Source organism: Teleopsis dalmanni, chromosome 2 (assembly GCF_002237135.1).
Source record: "Teleopsis dalmanni isolate 2A chromosome 2, ASM223713v2, whole genome shotgun sequence".
Taxonomy (NCBI): domain Eukaryota; kingdom Metazoa; phylum Arthropoda; class Insecta; order Diptera; family Diopsidae; genus Teleopsis; species Teleopsis dalmanni.
This window is the reverse complement of record NC_051847.1, coordinates 226,865,013-226,881,823: the sequence shown is the minus strand read 5'-3', so window position 1 is coordinate 226,881,823 and position 16,811 is coordinate 226,865,013. Positions and strand designations below refer to the sequence as shown.

Here is a 16,811-nt window from a genome sequence, read left to right as displayed (position 1 = left end):
TTAAGCTCATATCCATTCGCAAATGTTCGCATTTATTTGCACCGTTTGGGGTCTTTGCCTCGCCGCATTGCGACTGCCAAAAGCAAACATTTTGCACAAGCGTTTATTTTTGCTCTGGAAATCGTGTTACTCATACGCCACGTAGGGCTCATTTGCATATTTTTAAGTGAAAATAATTTTAATGACAAAAGTTTTGTTGATAATTTACAAAAATGTATAAGGAATTCAAGAAAATAAAAAACTCCATTAATATGTGTGTATGTATGTATATATGTAAATGTACACGACTGCATAATATTTATTGACGCCTTTTGTATGAACAGCAGCCACTTGTTAGTGAAGTTTTCTATATACTGAAGTTGCCTCTCACGCAAAGTGTGAGATGGGCTGACAATTTACATTAAGCCAAAGTTATACGCCTGCTGTCAGATGAGCAGCAAATAAAGTTTATTTTAATGAGCAAAATTTTGTTTTATATATCTCATGTATGAATGCCTTTTAACTAAAGTGACAAAAAATTAGATTTCAGTGAAAATTAATGAGCAGCAATGAGAATAAATAAACTACAACTAATGCTTTAAAAAAAATTTCACATTCATTTAATCGATTTTTAAAAGTACTAACTATAATTAGTAGCTTAATTTTCTGAAATGATAACAACTTGAAAAATACTATTTATATTTATTAATTAATAAAATGTATGTGGTCATGATATGTGTCAAACAGCCTCTCTGATTCAAATGTCAACTTCCACCTTCCCGGGGTACATCCTGTTCCCACTGAAGAAGCTCTGGCTACCGAGTACGTGGCGATATAACACTGTCGACATCTAGATATAGTAGGAAATGACTATACAAACACAGCGAAGCGTAGCAGGTTTGAAGGCCATGTCCTAGCAAATAATACTGGTAAGGCAGCAGCCCTGTTACCAAACTATGAGAGTTAAAGGTTGATTCCCTGCAATTATTAGAGATCTAAATCATATCAACAAGAGAAATAACGAGTTGAGAGCAATAGCACAAAATAGAAACCAGTGGAAAACTTTTGTAGACTTCTCAAGCTCCTAATGGAGTATGGATATAATAATAATAATCAAATAAAAATAAAGTTAGATACGTAACATTTTTTGATAATAGTTCAATATAAGTATTATTGTTTTAATAATTATAGTTCTTTAATATGCCACTCTAATTTCTTAGGTTCATTGATAAATTTTATTAATTTATTACAAACTAATGAGTTCGAAATTTTTTATAGTAATTTATAATGTTCAATTGTGTATTTATTAAAATTACAAGATAGGATTTAAACAGTTCTGTAGCTTAAATATAATAATAATCAAAAAGTGCTCAGTAAAGTAACATAAAATAAAGAAATCTCACATTGAAGAATTACATATGAATTATCCCACCAAATAAGATTTCAACATAAACTCCTTCACTTCACATACACATGCAGACAGTGTAAGATTTAGCCCAAATATTTAAATACATAAAGTAAATAGCACGATGAAGAAAAACAAAAATAATTGATAATAAAGAATATAAAAGTGCTAGGTAACTGGATTAAAAATAGAGGATATAAACTAGAAAAAATTTCTAAAAACCCCTTCCTTATTTATTTTCGATTTTAAAGTATATACAGTATTATTTATTTTGTTATATACTTTATATTTACTATTATGTTGAGGCTAGTTGAGTCAGTGCACTTGAGCACTTTTACTCTCTATTAACTATGAGGTTTCTTCATAACCGCTCTCTACCCTTTGATTGGATTATTGTTTATCACTTAATCAGACTAAGTAATAAATGACTTCAGATCTGTATATGAAAATATTGTACCTTCCCGAGAAGATATAGTATTTTACAATTAAAATTCAAAAAGGAATGGATATTCTATACACCATAATGAAAAAAGATGTGTATGACACACTGAAGAGAATGCTGAAAAGGTACACAAGACACTCACTAACAATTTTTGGAAAATTAAAAAACTGTTTCAGATACATGCATAAACTAAACTAAGAGCTTGGGAAACTTTTATGTAATTATAGACATAAGAACTGATGCACTTACAAACTGTCGCTTTCTGCGCAGAAAGTTAAATCAATCCTATGAATGGCTTTTTACTTCTAACTCAAAGCCTTCCAAAATATGACTAACAGTGGGTACCTTTTTGTAACGACCTTTGTACCTTTTTTTTATTTATAATTGAATAACTAAACAAAATGAAGCAGTTTAAATGAATATTCGTCTGTCTCTCTGCATGGTTAGTCATTCATCAATATACGTGCGCATTAATTAAGTTGAATTTTCCTTAATCGTTTCATATTCCACATTTCATTCAATGTACTCTCATTTTTCTGTATTTTATAACTATGTTTACAAAAGTTTCTGTTACAAAAACTAACAATTAACTCAAAAACATACCAGTAAAAAGGAGGTGTATTTAATTTAAATTACTGCAATAAATCGAATTAATTTCAAAGCAAAACAAGTATGAGATAAAATTACTAAAACCTAATGCTCTCATCCAAATATAGAAGTACACGTATAAACCAACCAACATTAAATTGTACTTGTGATTCAAATTTCAATTAAAAACATTTGCTGCAATAACACAATTATATTTAGCAAGCTTGGAAGTGCAGAAATGGTATAAATTAATACCAAATAAATCAGGTTAATGAATGACTAGAGCTATAGAAAATGAAATTGCATCTCCAACTGCATTCAAGTAGTTTTTGTGAAATACTCGCATACTGTGAGTGGACTATATATTGTATGTGTCAATATATTAGATGAATGCTCTTTTATTTCGCTTATATTTCATTATTATCAGGTTTAATCCGATTTGAAAAGATTTAAGGCGTTCTCTTCTGTGTTGTCATTTAAATTAATTTTCTTCAGCAAGTTTTCTCCATTTGAAACTCTTTCAAATTCTCCAAAGGCACTAGTTATGCATTGAATGTAAATAGAAACTGTGCGTGATTTGCATACAAAATTAATTGCATTGTAAAACTGAAACGAAGAAACTTACAGACAATGAAACTATTTGCATCTAATGTGAAATGTAAACACAGAACACTTACAGAAGAAATTTTATAGAGAAAACTTAGGAGACCAACTTAAAATTTTTGAATCTTATATCTATAAAAAAACAACTAATGTTATAAACTTGATAGCACTGGAGTTTTAAATATTTCAAAAATTATATCTTTAACATACTTTAGAATAAAATTTAATTTACCTAACTACAGTTCAGCAAAGTTTTGTATAGTTAATCTCATTCATCTTCAGATTTCAGATATTTGAAGTCTTCAATTTGATCTAATAATGAAGTGAATTCCAAGAACAACAATGCTGAACAGATATTTATGTTCGATTTTGTGTCACTACAGTAGTCTTCCAGTTTTTTAATATCTAGTATTTAGGATCTAGTAAGAATCTAGTATTTAGATTTAAGCCAAATTATATTTATTGACAGCGATTTTACTTGACTGAATATCTATTAGATCACATTTCCTAGGGTTGTATGTAAGCTAAGAGTACTTGTGGTTTCTATAAAAAGTAACAAATCAAGTTTAAATATGATAAAGTCTTTTTTAAAGGCTAAAGTTACCTCGTTATCCTGCTTAATATTAGGGCTACACAGTTTAGTGGTAATAGCTTAATTCATATATATTTTCAATCAAGTTTTTCCAAAGCAGAGTTTAAAGTTAATCAATTTTCTTTAACAACTTCAATTATTTCAGCATCTACCTACATATACGTCTTCCAGTGATACTTGAAACGCTTTTAGAAATTTTAGAATTATTTATATAGTATATAATCTTACTATTGCTTAGGTGGCAATTTTTCATACCTTTTGGTGACGGCACAGTTACTTGCTTTACAATTGTCAAATGAAAACATACATATTTAGTAGACATAATATAAATAAATTCATTTTTTAACAAAATTTAAAACAATTACAAATATCGTTTCATATTTGGATTCTAAAAAACATCAGTAATACCTCAGTATACATCTATAGAATGTATATGATTTTAGCATATATTTCATACACAACCGGTTTAAATACCGTCTTCAAAACATTTAACATATATTAGGATGTTTTTCCCAACTAAAGAAATGAAAACCTTATTCTTATAGCATAGTAAGAAATAGTCACTAGTTAGCTCACTAGTGCTAAGTTTCCAAACTAAAAACTAACTAAAACCCTTGACTGTCTATAATAGATATTTGATTTCGTAATATACTTAATAACCAACAGCTAATGCACTTTATGGGGTCTAACACAAATTAAAACTTATGCTTTATTGAAGATACAATTACAAAAACTTCATTTAAATTATATTAGAACAAAATAAGTCATATAGCAGAAATTAACTAAATACTATGAGTTTTATCAGATTCCACCTCAATATTTCAGGCTGAAGTTTTTGCCATCCTTAGGGCAAGTGTTCTTGCTTTAAATATGCGCCTTCACGGAAAAGAGGCCGTTGTAAAAGGCACACCAATATCTGAAGAATGACTATCGGATAATATCGTGATTGTTTTAGTGAGTTCGTCTACTTTTCAGTTGTCAGAGATATTTCTCAGCTCAGAGAGTTAGCTCAGCTATTCCATTGCTCTACCAATGCTAATTTTTGTTAATGTAACCTTCCAAATATATTCAGTTATTAAAAAGTTGAAAACATAATATAGACTTGCATGATGAAAAGTGTTCGTTTGATAAAGTATTCATTATTCATTTTTACTCTTATTGAGAAAATTTTCCATAAATTAGTTAATCTTCAGGGATATTGAATTTTAGTTTATATGAAGTGAAAACAAATTTCTGTTTAGAAATTTCATTGCTAAGTGTTGTGGTTGTTAAATTGTGAGGGAGGGTGGGAGATATAAGTCATTTACAGGATTTCTAGTGAATCCGCTAAACAAAAGATTCATTGCAACAAACAGCGAATGCAGTTGTAAATTTCAATTTAATTGCGAATTTAACGCGTTTGGTGTACATTTTTGCACATAATGCATATCTGCGACGTGTGTGGGAGGCGCGGAAGTGAATTGTTGATTACAATTGCAACTGCCTGCAGTGCATTGCAATCATCACGATGAACATGAACATGAAAGCGTACCTTGATAAAATCAACAAATACTTACACAATCTAGTGAGCAAAATATGTACTTATTTTGTATTGCACCTGTTTTATTTATCAGTAGAAAAAAAATAATAGATACTTTACAAATAACAACAACAAATGCCATATGCATAGAATACCTAGAATACCTATTACTACAGAAATTAATGGATTCGCTTTTGTGTGCTAATACAAAAAAATAATTGTTGAGTAAATCATCCATTCAATATGTGGACCAAGCATGCTTTTATTCATTTTTGAATTTTATTTTTTTTTTGTAAAATTAATCATTTTTATTTAGAACATCTTAAGATCCACTTACCTTATCAAAAGCTTTGTACAATTGCTATCATTTTAAAATTTGCATATACATTATACACTTGCATTTACATACTCGTCATGCAATACATCCGTACATCACAAAAGACTGTTTTTTTTTAAATTAAATTAAATTTATGCATTAAATTCAAATTAAATTCAAATTAAATTAAAATGTGAATAACAACATTTTTGTAGTATTGTAAAAACGAATTTGTCTCATATAATTCCTATCTTTTTTCTATTTCTTTCTATGTTTTTGTATATTTTTAATTGTGTATCTCGGCAGTGGCGTCCAATGTTGACGCCGCTGAATTAAGAAGCGATTTATATTCAGAACCTCAGCCGTGGATACCAGTGGTGGCATATCTGGAACCTCTGCCGAGACCAACCAAATCGCCAAGTATGTTCTCCCGATGTGTATGTGGTGTATGTAGTAGTTGTAGTCGCTTAGTTGCACGTACTTTGAAAATGCTTTAAATATGTTATATATGTAATTAATACAAAATACAATAAAAATATATTAAAATGAATATTTATTCGAATTCAGTTTTGCAACTATTTGTGGCGCATTCGTTTGCATTCTATGTCACAAATCTAATCAAACTATGCCACGAGCTACACATAAATAACAGCCACATAACCTTGTGTTTGCATACTCGTATTTCTACCCATAAATACAAAACTTCACACATTTTCAATTGCCAAAAATATAAGTGAAAAATATTGCCTCACAGATACATTTGCCACTGACCAAACAAAGCCTTGCCGGTTATCTCTTGACAATTTATGTTGCAAGCACACAATATACCATATACCATATACCATATATATATTCTGTTATTGTCCTTATACGCCATTGTTTAATTAAATGTATTTTTTTTAAAACCATAAATTGCTTTTCTCATAAATTTTTATAAATAATTAATGCACATTTATATTATTTTTCTTGCAGAATGCGATCAAACTTTCGTTTCACGTATTGGTGGCCCCCAAAATGGCACATTTTCTGCTCCGCTCTTGCACAATCACAAAAATCATTCACGTCAATGTCTCTATACTTTCCTAGCAGGACCTGGCCAACGAGTTGAAGTAATATTTACCTCATTCAATTTACGAGGGAGTCCACCTGAGTAAGTGAATACTTTTCAATATACATATATACTGCGGAATATCTGATATAATTTTCATAAATAATCTTTTTGTTATTTTAATAGCGGCTCGGCTGTTGGTGAATTACCAAAGTAAGAACAAATATAATTTTTCATTTTAATGTAATACCACACATCATAAATTCATCTGCGATTTTATCAAATATTTTAACAAAGTAATCATACTCTTTCAACCCTGCAATACCCCAGCAGTGCTTCTCTATAATCATTGCTGAATAATTCAATCAAATAAATTAAATCAAAACGTTATAAGAAGACCTCCGTGCTCATGAAAAATATTTTTGAAATATAATTGCAAAAATCTAAAATAAAAAAAAAATTAATTTATTATTTATACCTAAATGTAATTATTTACGAGAATAATAGTATTATCTAAACTATTATTAATAATATTTAAATTGATAACAATCTGTAGGCATATCTAAGATACTCAGAACTACACAGTACTTTAACCGAAATGCCATATTAAGAAGAAGTGAATGCATTTAAATTAGTAACGTCCTTAATAGATAAGAATCTTCACTGTTGAGTGACAGTGACATTCAACTTAGTACAAAAGATAAGCTAACATAACCAAAATGACTTTCTCCTGGAGTTTTATACTGTACACTCCTTAACTATATGTTTTGACTTACTCTAATTTTAATCCCTAAACATAATATTCATTAATAATAATAGTCATAATAGTTCATAATAATGCTACATAATAGTCATTAATGTAGATATAATAGTAATGAGAAGACATCTGATAAAACTCAGTATCTATTACAATCTCTTACTGTTTGCTGCTGTACCAACTACATTCGAGGGTTAATAAACTAGCACTCTATGTGTAATAGGACAACAGATATGATTCTGTTCTTTGAATATAGGGAAGAATGACCATTGCATTCTTCAAGTATAATTTCGAATTCAAAATATAGTTATAAAAAAAATAATTCAACAGTGGCTATCTGTTCTCACTGAACCTTTGACGATAGAATTGTGTATATGTAGTTGTGGCCTATACCATCAGGAATTCTCTACATTTTATTCATTGGTGTCACCAAGAAATTTGAACAATTTTTATCTCCGTAACATGTGCTATCTCTAATCAGTTTCTAGTATCAGAGAGTATCAGAGAACACTTAGACATTTGAAATAGTACAGTGAATCAGAACTAAACACGGCCAGTAGAAAACTGCGTCAATTCAAGTTTCAAGTCTTTAGCTACTTTTATATTTGCTTTTAGCGTTTTTAGCATTACTATCTGCGTTACCTCAATAGGTGTTAACTTTGGGTTGATACACCTACATTGTGACCGAAAAGTTTCCGGTCACAATGTACAAACGCAAAATTCTTAATCTTCATCAATATTTATTTTATCTCCTTCAAAATATGCTCCATTAGAAGCGATACACAAATGCCAACGTTTCTTCCAATCATCAAAACATTTTTTATAGGCGCTTTCCGGTATGGCTTTGAGTTCCCTCTGCGAATTCTGTTTTACGTCTTCTATGGATTCAAAACGCGTTCCTCTGAGTGGTAATTTGAGTTTGGGAAACAGGAAAAAGTCACACGGTGCAAGATCAGGTGAATACGGTGGCTGTTTGATGGTATTTATTGAATGTTTGGCCTTAAAATCGTTGATAATGTTGGCTCGGTGCGAGGGAGCATTATCGTCATGAAAAATCCATGAATTATCCTTCCACAATTGAGGCCGTTTACGGCGGATAGCTCTCACGACCGATGCCTAGCTCTCGTGCTATCTCTCTAACACTCACATGAGGATTTTGGAACACGATTTCCTTTGCCTTTTCAATGTTTTCGTCGGTGGTAGAGGCCGAAGGTCGTCCAGAACGCGGCATGTCTTCGACGGTCGTACGACCGTCCTGAAAGGCTTTGTACCACTCATAAACTTGAGTTTTCGATAAAACTGATTACCCATAAGCCTTTTGTAGCATTCGCAACGATTCTGCACACGAAATTTCGTTCGAAACACAAAATTTGATGCAAACTCTTTGTTCAATATTTTTTTCCATTGTTTTTTCGCAACGCACTACTGAGGGGAACTGGTTTCAACAGCTGCCGTAAACGAACTGTCTGACAGATCGCGCTCATTTTTGGCATAGTAATTAAGGAAAGTGCTGCCAAACTACATAAACTTAAAATATCGAAAAATATACAGCGCGCGAATTTTAAATGAGAACTTCCGAAAACCTTTCGGTCACAATGTATAACTTAGATTTGATAAATTTACTTAAATCCATCATTTATTATCGGAACATCCCACAAATAGGAACCTTGGAAAATAATAAAAGTACATACGTGTATTTTTTAGTTAGGTTCAGATGAAATTCCAACTAAATGAAAATTTACATAAAAACTTTTTAAACCCATCATTAGGAAAAAGCTTGAGATCTATAAGACTAAAATAAATTGATAAGCAAAAAAAAAACAGTATACTAAATGTGCATTTGCATTTATTTTTTAATTTAGTTGTGTTCATGAATACATGGATATATATTCCGAAGTGCAGTCGTCTGATCCAGCTGAGTTAATAAACTCACCATTTGGTGGGCGTTATTGTGGCACAATACCGCCACGGCGTCGTATTTCCATGTATCGCGCAATTGCCATCTCTTTTTTTACTAACAAAAACATAACAATGCCTGATTTATTCGAAGGAACCTATAGATTTATAAATGCATGTAAGTATAAACTTTTAAATACTCGTAATTTATAAAAACAACAATTCTCTTTTTGCTAACATATAACAAAATTTAAATTAATTAAATAAATTTAAATAATTTAAAAAATTTTAATAATAGCGGAATATGAAATTGGTATACCAATTGCGGGTTCACCATGTTCCTACACCATCACGCCTAGCATGAGTATTAACAAATCTGGTGCTTTAATATCGCCAACCTATCCAGGTGCTTATCCAAAGGATATGTCATGCACATATCAATTTCTTGGCGAAACAAATCAAAGAGTTAGACTAGAATTTCGCGATTTTGATCTATTTTTTGGTGGACCACAGTGAGTACCTCTAATGCTGGACAAGTGAACAGAAATCTAAAATAAGCACTATTAAAGCAGTGCCTCATATGCCCACCCACCATATGAGCCGTGATTGTAGTGCTTAACTTAGGTTATCGAGCTGCTTAACTTTATATCTAAAAAACATAAAAAACAATTTTCTTTATTCCTATACTCTTCGTACTTGCTTAACACCTTTCCAAACTTTCCAAACAAACAACAACTACAAACAACAACTACAACTACAACTACAACCACCAACTACCAACTACAACTATAACAATATCATATACGCAGCTGCCCATTTGACTATGTCAAGGTGTATGACGGTCCTGACAATTCGTCAGCATTAATCGGTACATATTGCGGACAGCAAAGAAATTTAGTTTTATACTCAAGCGAATCGAGCCTTTTTGTTCATTTTTATACGTTACCAAGAACCGCAAATACGCAAAATCGTGGCTTTAAGGGAATTTATGAATTTAGCGAAAGTTTTGTTAAATTAGATTTTATACGTAAGTATGACTCAATTTCCTTTGATGTGTGATTTTGTAACATTTGTGTACATACATACATAATACATACATATGTGGTAAAAGTTCTATGTTAATGGATTGATTGAGTTGTGGAATTTGTTGTTGTACTTTATATTTTTTTGATTTATTTAAGGAATTTATTATAAAAATTTTGCATTTTATCGTCTTGGAAGTTTTAAAAATAGTTTTGAAAATTTGTTTTTCGAGAAGCACGCAAGATTTGTGCTAGATCTCGTGCTAGATCTCGTGCTATTTTGGTAGTCACGCCAATCAGTTAGTCGAGTAAACCATTAAATCATAAAATTTAAATAAACTGATTCCAATTAAAATATCCTTACCTGAAACGAAGGTCAAAAGATTTCAAGTTAAGAATATGTTAAATAATATTATCAGTGTGCGAATACCGGAAACATTCCAAATAAAGCGCCATTGAAGTTTCTTAAAAACACGAAACTAAAACTAAAGAATTCTTCTTCTTTATAGTAATTTTGTTCGAAATCAAAAATATTACTGAACATAGAAGCATAAAATAACTTTTTGTTAGTACAAAATAATAGCTTGATAGGTTTCAGTTCAAAACCCACTAAGGTGTACCTTAAAGACAGTTCTAAATACTTTCTGTTGAAAACACTTGATCGCTTCATTTTTAAAAATAGAGCACCAGACATATGACATTCAATATGATGCATCGAAGTTAAACCTTATCTAATATTGCTGAGAACCAATAGTTCTACGTGTGGCTTATGCTACGCTCCACCAAGCACATTAACCTTATTGTAGTATATAGTAGATAGTAGTACATTACTAAAAAGTTTACATGTGAACTGCATCGTAATAACGTAAATTTCATTTTATAATAATTCACTTGCAACGATAAGTTCACTTTTCAAGATTACCCACTTGAATGAATTTTGTGCTTAAAAATAAAACTTGTAATATGGAAACAACATCGTTGTTGTTGCAGTTTGCTTATTACTTTTTTGCACATAGTTTTTGCTTTTGCATTGCTGGTTCTCTGATTCTCTTGCGTTGCTCAACTCAATCGGCTATCAGTTCAACTCAAATGTATTCATTAAGCAGTGATATGAGTGCAAAGAAATAAAAAATAAAAATGAGAATATTTTGGTTATATACGGCAGTCAGACTGTGACTGTGTCTATCATTAATAATTACGTGTATTTAAAAATTTTTTTATAATTATTTCAATACTTTTAATAGAAATTGTAAGGAATTATAATTATTCCATTTGGAATGGAATCCAGTTTTAAAATAATGATGATGCTACTAACGAAATAATATTTAGCGAATAAAACTTCCATTAAATTTGGAAATTTCTGAAATATATTTCTATATAAATAATTTCAATATTTTAAATTAATATAACAGATAATATGATATATACATAATTTAAATATTAGGATTCGCAATAAATAATCAAGTTGAATTTTAACTGAATTACTGTTGGATTTTTTTACCTTGTATGAAGAATATTAATTTATGTAGACTTATCATTGAAAGCTTTTAATTTTAAGGCCCCACACTCTGGTTGATAAAGCATTTGAAGTCTAAATGTATGTGCATGTACACCGTTCTATTAAAGCGATAATTGTTGCTGCATTTTCATTTGAAGTTCTTATTTCAAAACTGTTTTCCCCCTTTTCATTTTGCCTAAAAATATTCAATTGCTCTATGTGCTTTATTTTTTCTCCTCTATTTTCTTTCATCATATTTAATTGATATATGTGTTTTATATTTATTTTAATTTGTAAATAATTGTGCGTTACAAATACTCTAAATTTCGAATTACGTGTACTTATCCATACTGTCTACTCTATTCTAACACTTAATTGTCCTTAAACGAAAATTTGAAATGCAACAAAAACGCATCGCTCACATTTGAATGCATATAAAACCTTACTCAGGTGAAAACGATGGCATTCACATACGTGGCTCAGAATGTGACCAAAAGATATTATCGAAAAAGGAATCAACTGGTTTTGTGCTTTCACCAAATTATCCTTATCCGTATATACAAAAAACAGTATGCAGGTGAGTAAATAACCACAGCTGATAAATATTATGCTATAATCTTTAACTAATTTAACTCAAATATTCTTTTCTAAAGATATTTCATATATGGCATGCAAGATGCTCAACACTTGGAACGCGTGCGTTTAGAGTTTATGGCATTCAATATACCAAAGGTGGAGCACAAGGATAAGAGCGAGTTAGTTTCTACTGTTCATTTATTATCAAATTAAAAAATATAAATATTTTCTTTATAACTAATAAAAATTTCAGGTCCAACTGTAGTGATGGTTACTTAAAGATATATCTAAAAGGTCAGGAAACTGCTGATGCATATGATAAATTCGACTACGAACTCTGTGGTAATGAAACACAGCGTGTTGTTAGCGATGGACCACGTTTGGCAATGGTTTTCAGTTCAGGCGAGCTGCAAGGACGTGGTTTCAAAGGAAAGTATACCTTCGAAACGGAGTATAAAATACCAGGTACTGCTGCTCCAGATGGCACATGCAGTTTCACATATGTGAGCAGTTCTAAGAAACGCGGTGAATTAAACAGTCCACGTTATCCATCCAATTATCCTTCAGAGACAAACTGTTCGTATTTGTTCTTAGCAGAACCCAATGAACAAGTAACAATTGTCTTCGATCATTTTAAAGTAAAAGCAGATGGAAATGCAAATGCAACAGTCGGCGCCTACGGGTAAGAAGCATTCTTTCAAAAACATACCAATAATTTAGTGAATAATACTCTTTATAATATCAGATTTAAAAATTATTTGTAAACGCGATTCAGGAAAAAACTTATAAACCAGAAATATTAATTCGGAATTTAATTCATATTAATTACGAAATACTTCAGTTCTGCATGCAACAAAGTGTCAGCTAATAGCACTAAAAACTAAAAAATTTTTAAAATTTAGATTTAACAAAAAAGTTGTTAGTTGTTAAATGCACTAAAATAATAATAGAATAAAATAGTCTCAAATATCTATGTCTAAAGAGTTTTCTTATGCTAATAAAATAGATCATCAAAGTTAATAGAGCATATTTAGTCAATATATTAGTTTATCAACTATTGTACAAAAAAAGTGCTTCAAACCGTACGTAATCATATATATCCCAACTTCTCGAAGATAAGACTTAATTAATTATTCACTAATTAGCGTAAAAAAAATTATTTTAATTTATTTAGATTTATAATTAATAGTTGTGAATACACTAATATACAATATGTTTAAAACACTCTTAGCTCTGGTGCATGCTTTGAAGACTGGCTGGAAATGTATGTTGTCTATCGTGACAATAACGATCGTTTTCTTGGTCGCTATTGTGGTTTCACAGCACCCGGCCCCGTTGAGAGCCCAAGGGGTGCGGTTGGTCTGCGCATCACTCTTCATACAGACCAGGAAAATGTTGCCAGTGGCTTTAAAGCGCGTTATTTCTTCGAAGCAGCCAAATCTGATGTTGGCGATTGCGGTGGCAATTTCTCGAATGAAGACTCTGGCATTATACTGTCGCCCAATTATCCGGGCTATAAAGCACCAAGCAAAGGTATGGCATCAATGGCTTGCAATTGGGTAATGACAGCACGTCCCGGTTATAAGCTATCTATAAATTTTGAAATTTTCTCACTAGAAGGCGACCCAGCAAGTAAGTCTCTTTACTCATACAAATGAAATAAACATATCTACCTATTCCTATTTCTAAAAAATTGTAATCGTATTTTCCAAATAATAGATCGCGGTTGCCCAGCAGCTGTTTTACGTTTATGGGTAAATGTCGATTCAGATCAACCACCATTGGAATTGTGTGGTGAAAAACCACCAGCGGAACCATGGCACTACATATCCACAGGACAAACTGCACGTATAAGTTTCACAACCAGCGATAAAACCGTTGGTGCACCGGTGAGTAAAAACTCTTATCTCTAGCTTTAGTTTGCGATTTCAGTAGTTGTCAGTATGTATGCAGAAATGCATCTGCAATACGAGGCTGTTTAGTATTTAGTATTTAGCGCGTATGTGTGGTTAGTAGTAAACAACAAACAATGGCAACCAGAAGTCAAATTCACGTAAAACGCCAATTGTTTCGTACATGGTTTGCTGTCAATTTGTGCGGTAAAATTTTCCGTTGCTGTTTTCCATTGTAGAACTCTTACATCGGCAAGCGATATTTGCACACAACTGCTCACATCTGCCCAGAATCACCAAATGCAAATGTGGGCAAAGCATTTACGAGTACAAACCATTATTGGCTGCGCATTTCCGCATTAAAATGCCTAAAGCGGCAGTTGCTTCCGCTCACGGACTGCTACGTTGACATGGCAGTCTGCATTTTAATCATTTCGATATTTAAAACCCAAACGGAAGTTTTCAGCTAAGCGATGCATAATGAAATTAGTAACATTTTGCGTGAAAGCTTAACTGGATGAAGTGCCTTCATTCAAAATTCAATCTATTTTATTACTTTTATATATAAACAGAATATAATAATTATATTATTATATATTATGGTTTTTTTTGAAGTATTAGAATAAAAAATGTATTCATTATCTTTTTCTTAACAAGTTTCTAGTCTACGACAGTCTATAAATGAATTTTTCATAGAGAATATAATAACATCAAATAAATTATAATTCCAGAAATCTGATTTTCCATTAACTTGAATTATTCATTCTTAAAAAGTTGAGATTAGAACCAATACAATTGTATTTTTATATGTTATATGTTCTATATCCTTTACAGGGCTTCCGTATTGTATGGACTGAAATCCAAGATTCTGGTCCAGGACCTCCATCTATTGGATTACTTTGCGAATCAACATTCCACTTTCAATGTGAAGTTGGATACTGTATTTCAGATAAATTACGTTGCGATGGCATTAAAAATTGTGGTCCTGGTGATGATTCGGACGAAATGCACTGTGAGTCGTGAGTGAGTCGAACGGTTCAGTTCATTTTCTTTTGTTAAAGTTTTTTTAATTAACTTTAAGTTTCGTAGTTTATAATTTCAGTTGATTTTCCAAAAATAATAATAATTTTTATTACAAATTTCAAATGGAAATTAACGGATTATCAATTAAATATTACTTATTAAAAATATAATTATAATTGTTTTGTTTCAAATTTTAGATCGTACAAAATTAACAAAACAATTTGACATTTTTTTTGGTTTGTTATATATATATAATTTTATTTACTTATATGTTGGCAATAAAAATATTTTATTAAAAAAAAAAAATAAATTAAATAACTTTATATATAACAAAAAATTGTCTGAAATATTTTATGTCAACTTAAATTACTATTATTTGTTTTACTATATAATTTTATATAATTTTATTTTATAAATTTCATTTCATTGTATATTGGTTTCATTGAAAAAAACTTGAACCCGACGAACACATTCAAAAATACTATAAATACTAATATTTGTACTAAAATATACTCCTATTTTATATAATAAAAATATTAATTAATAAATTATTGATATAATTAAATAGTTTCAGTGTTAACGGTGTAAATTTAAAGTTAATTACATTACACTATAAAAGAATATTAGTTAATAATTATATATTAACTCATCAACAATTTTAGTAAAATATTTTTAAATCATTAAATTTAATAATATTAAAAATTAATTATTTAGAATTTAATATTTAAATATATAAAAAAAATTTCAAGACCCCTAAAAAAATTTATAATAATATAGTTCTTTGTATATATGTTCAATTCTGTTTTTAATATATAATATAATAAAATACAGTTTACATCGTTAACATAATTTTAACTTAGTGACTAATAACTTTATTATTAATTAATTGCACCTTATATTCAATTTATATATTATATAATATATTTAAATATTTTTCAAAGAATTACTTCTTATATTTTATATCGACCAAAAATTATGTACCATATCAACATAAAGTAATTAATTCCAATTTGAAATAAAAAAGATTTCATTTTGATAATTATTATTAACCATATTTCCGTAGAACATATAGACTGTATGGAGCGTGAAGGAAACCAAAAAATTTCCATTTGCCAACAATTTGTCTTAATTTGAGTGTATATATGTTAGTCTTATTATCAAAAGTGTGGCAACGCTTTCGACATCGACTTTCTTATAAATTTAAAAAAAAATCACTTGGATTTACTAAGCGATCAACAAATCTGAAAAGTAGAAAAGTTTTTGGGAACTACTTTTTTCTTTATATATATGTAAATCTTAAAATAGATGATTCAAAATTCTTAACTTACGACAACTTCTTAACATCTCAAAAAATTCAAATTTTAGAATTTCTATAGAAATATAAAACTTATAATATTATAAATGCTGCATGGAGTTTTGCACATTGGGAAGCCATTCAGCAACCTGGTCCCGTGGCAAAACATCTCTTCGATTTCTATATTTAACACAGTAACTACAAAGTTATATTAATACAGTGTGTTCCGGATAAATACCGAAATATGGTTAATATAAATAATTAAATATTAAATTTAAATAAAATTTTCTAAATTATTATAAAATCTTTTTGATTAAAAACTGCACCAAATAAACATTTTTTAATTTTGTAAATGCAATTT

At 30.1% G+C, this 16,811-nt stretch overlaps 1 protein-coding gene across 2 annotated transcripts in view; it reads left to right on the top strand.

The window, feature by feature from the left end:
- The window catches only part of LOC119678468 (cubilin-like), a 111,570-nt gene extending 96,370 nt beyond the window's left edge, over positions 1 to 15,200 (top strand). For both annotated transcript variants that reach the window (XM_038090309.1, XM_038090308.1), the window contains 11 exons: positions 6,417 to 6,594; positions 6,679 to 6,705; positions 9,112 to 9,323; positions 9,444 to 9,657; positions 9,955 to 10,172; positions 12,116 to 12,242; positions 12,319 to 12,420; positions 12,495 to 12,923; positions 13,473 to 13,873; positions 13,961 to 14,130; positions 14,968 to 15,200. In XM_038090309.1, the coding sequence (XP_037946237.1) occupies positions 6,417 to 6,594; positions 6,679 to 6,705; positions 9,112 to 9,323; positions 9,444 to 9,657; positions 9,955 to 10,172; positions 12,116 to 12,242; positions 12,319 to 12,420; positions 12,495 to 12,923; positions 13,473 to 13,873; positions 13,961 to 14,130; positions 14,968 to 15,156 (2,267 nt within the window). In that variant the 3' untranslated portion in view covers positions 15,157 to 15,200. The remainder of the gene's footprint in view (positions 1 to 6,416; positions 6,595 to 6,678; positions 6,706 to 9,111; positions 9,324 to 9,443; positions 9,658 to 9,954; positions 10,173 to 12,115; positions 12,243 to 12,318; positions 12,421 to 12,494; positions 12,924 to 13,472; positions 13,874 to 13,960; positions 14,131 to 14,967) is intronic.
- The last annotated feature ends 1,611 nt before the right edge of the window (positions 15,201 to 16,811 follow it).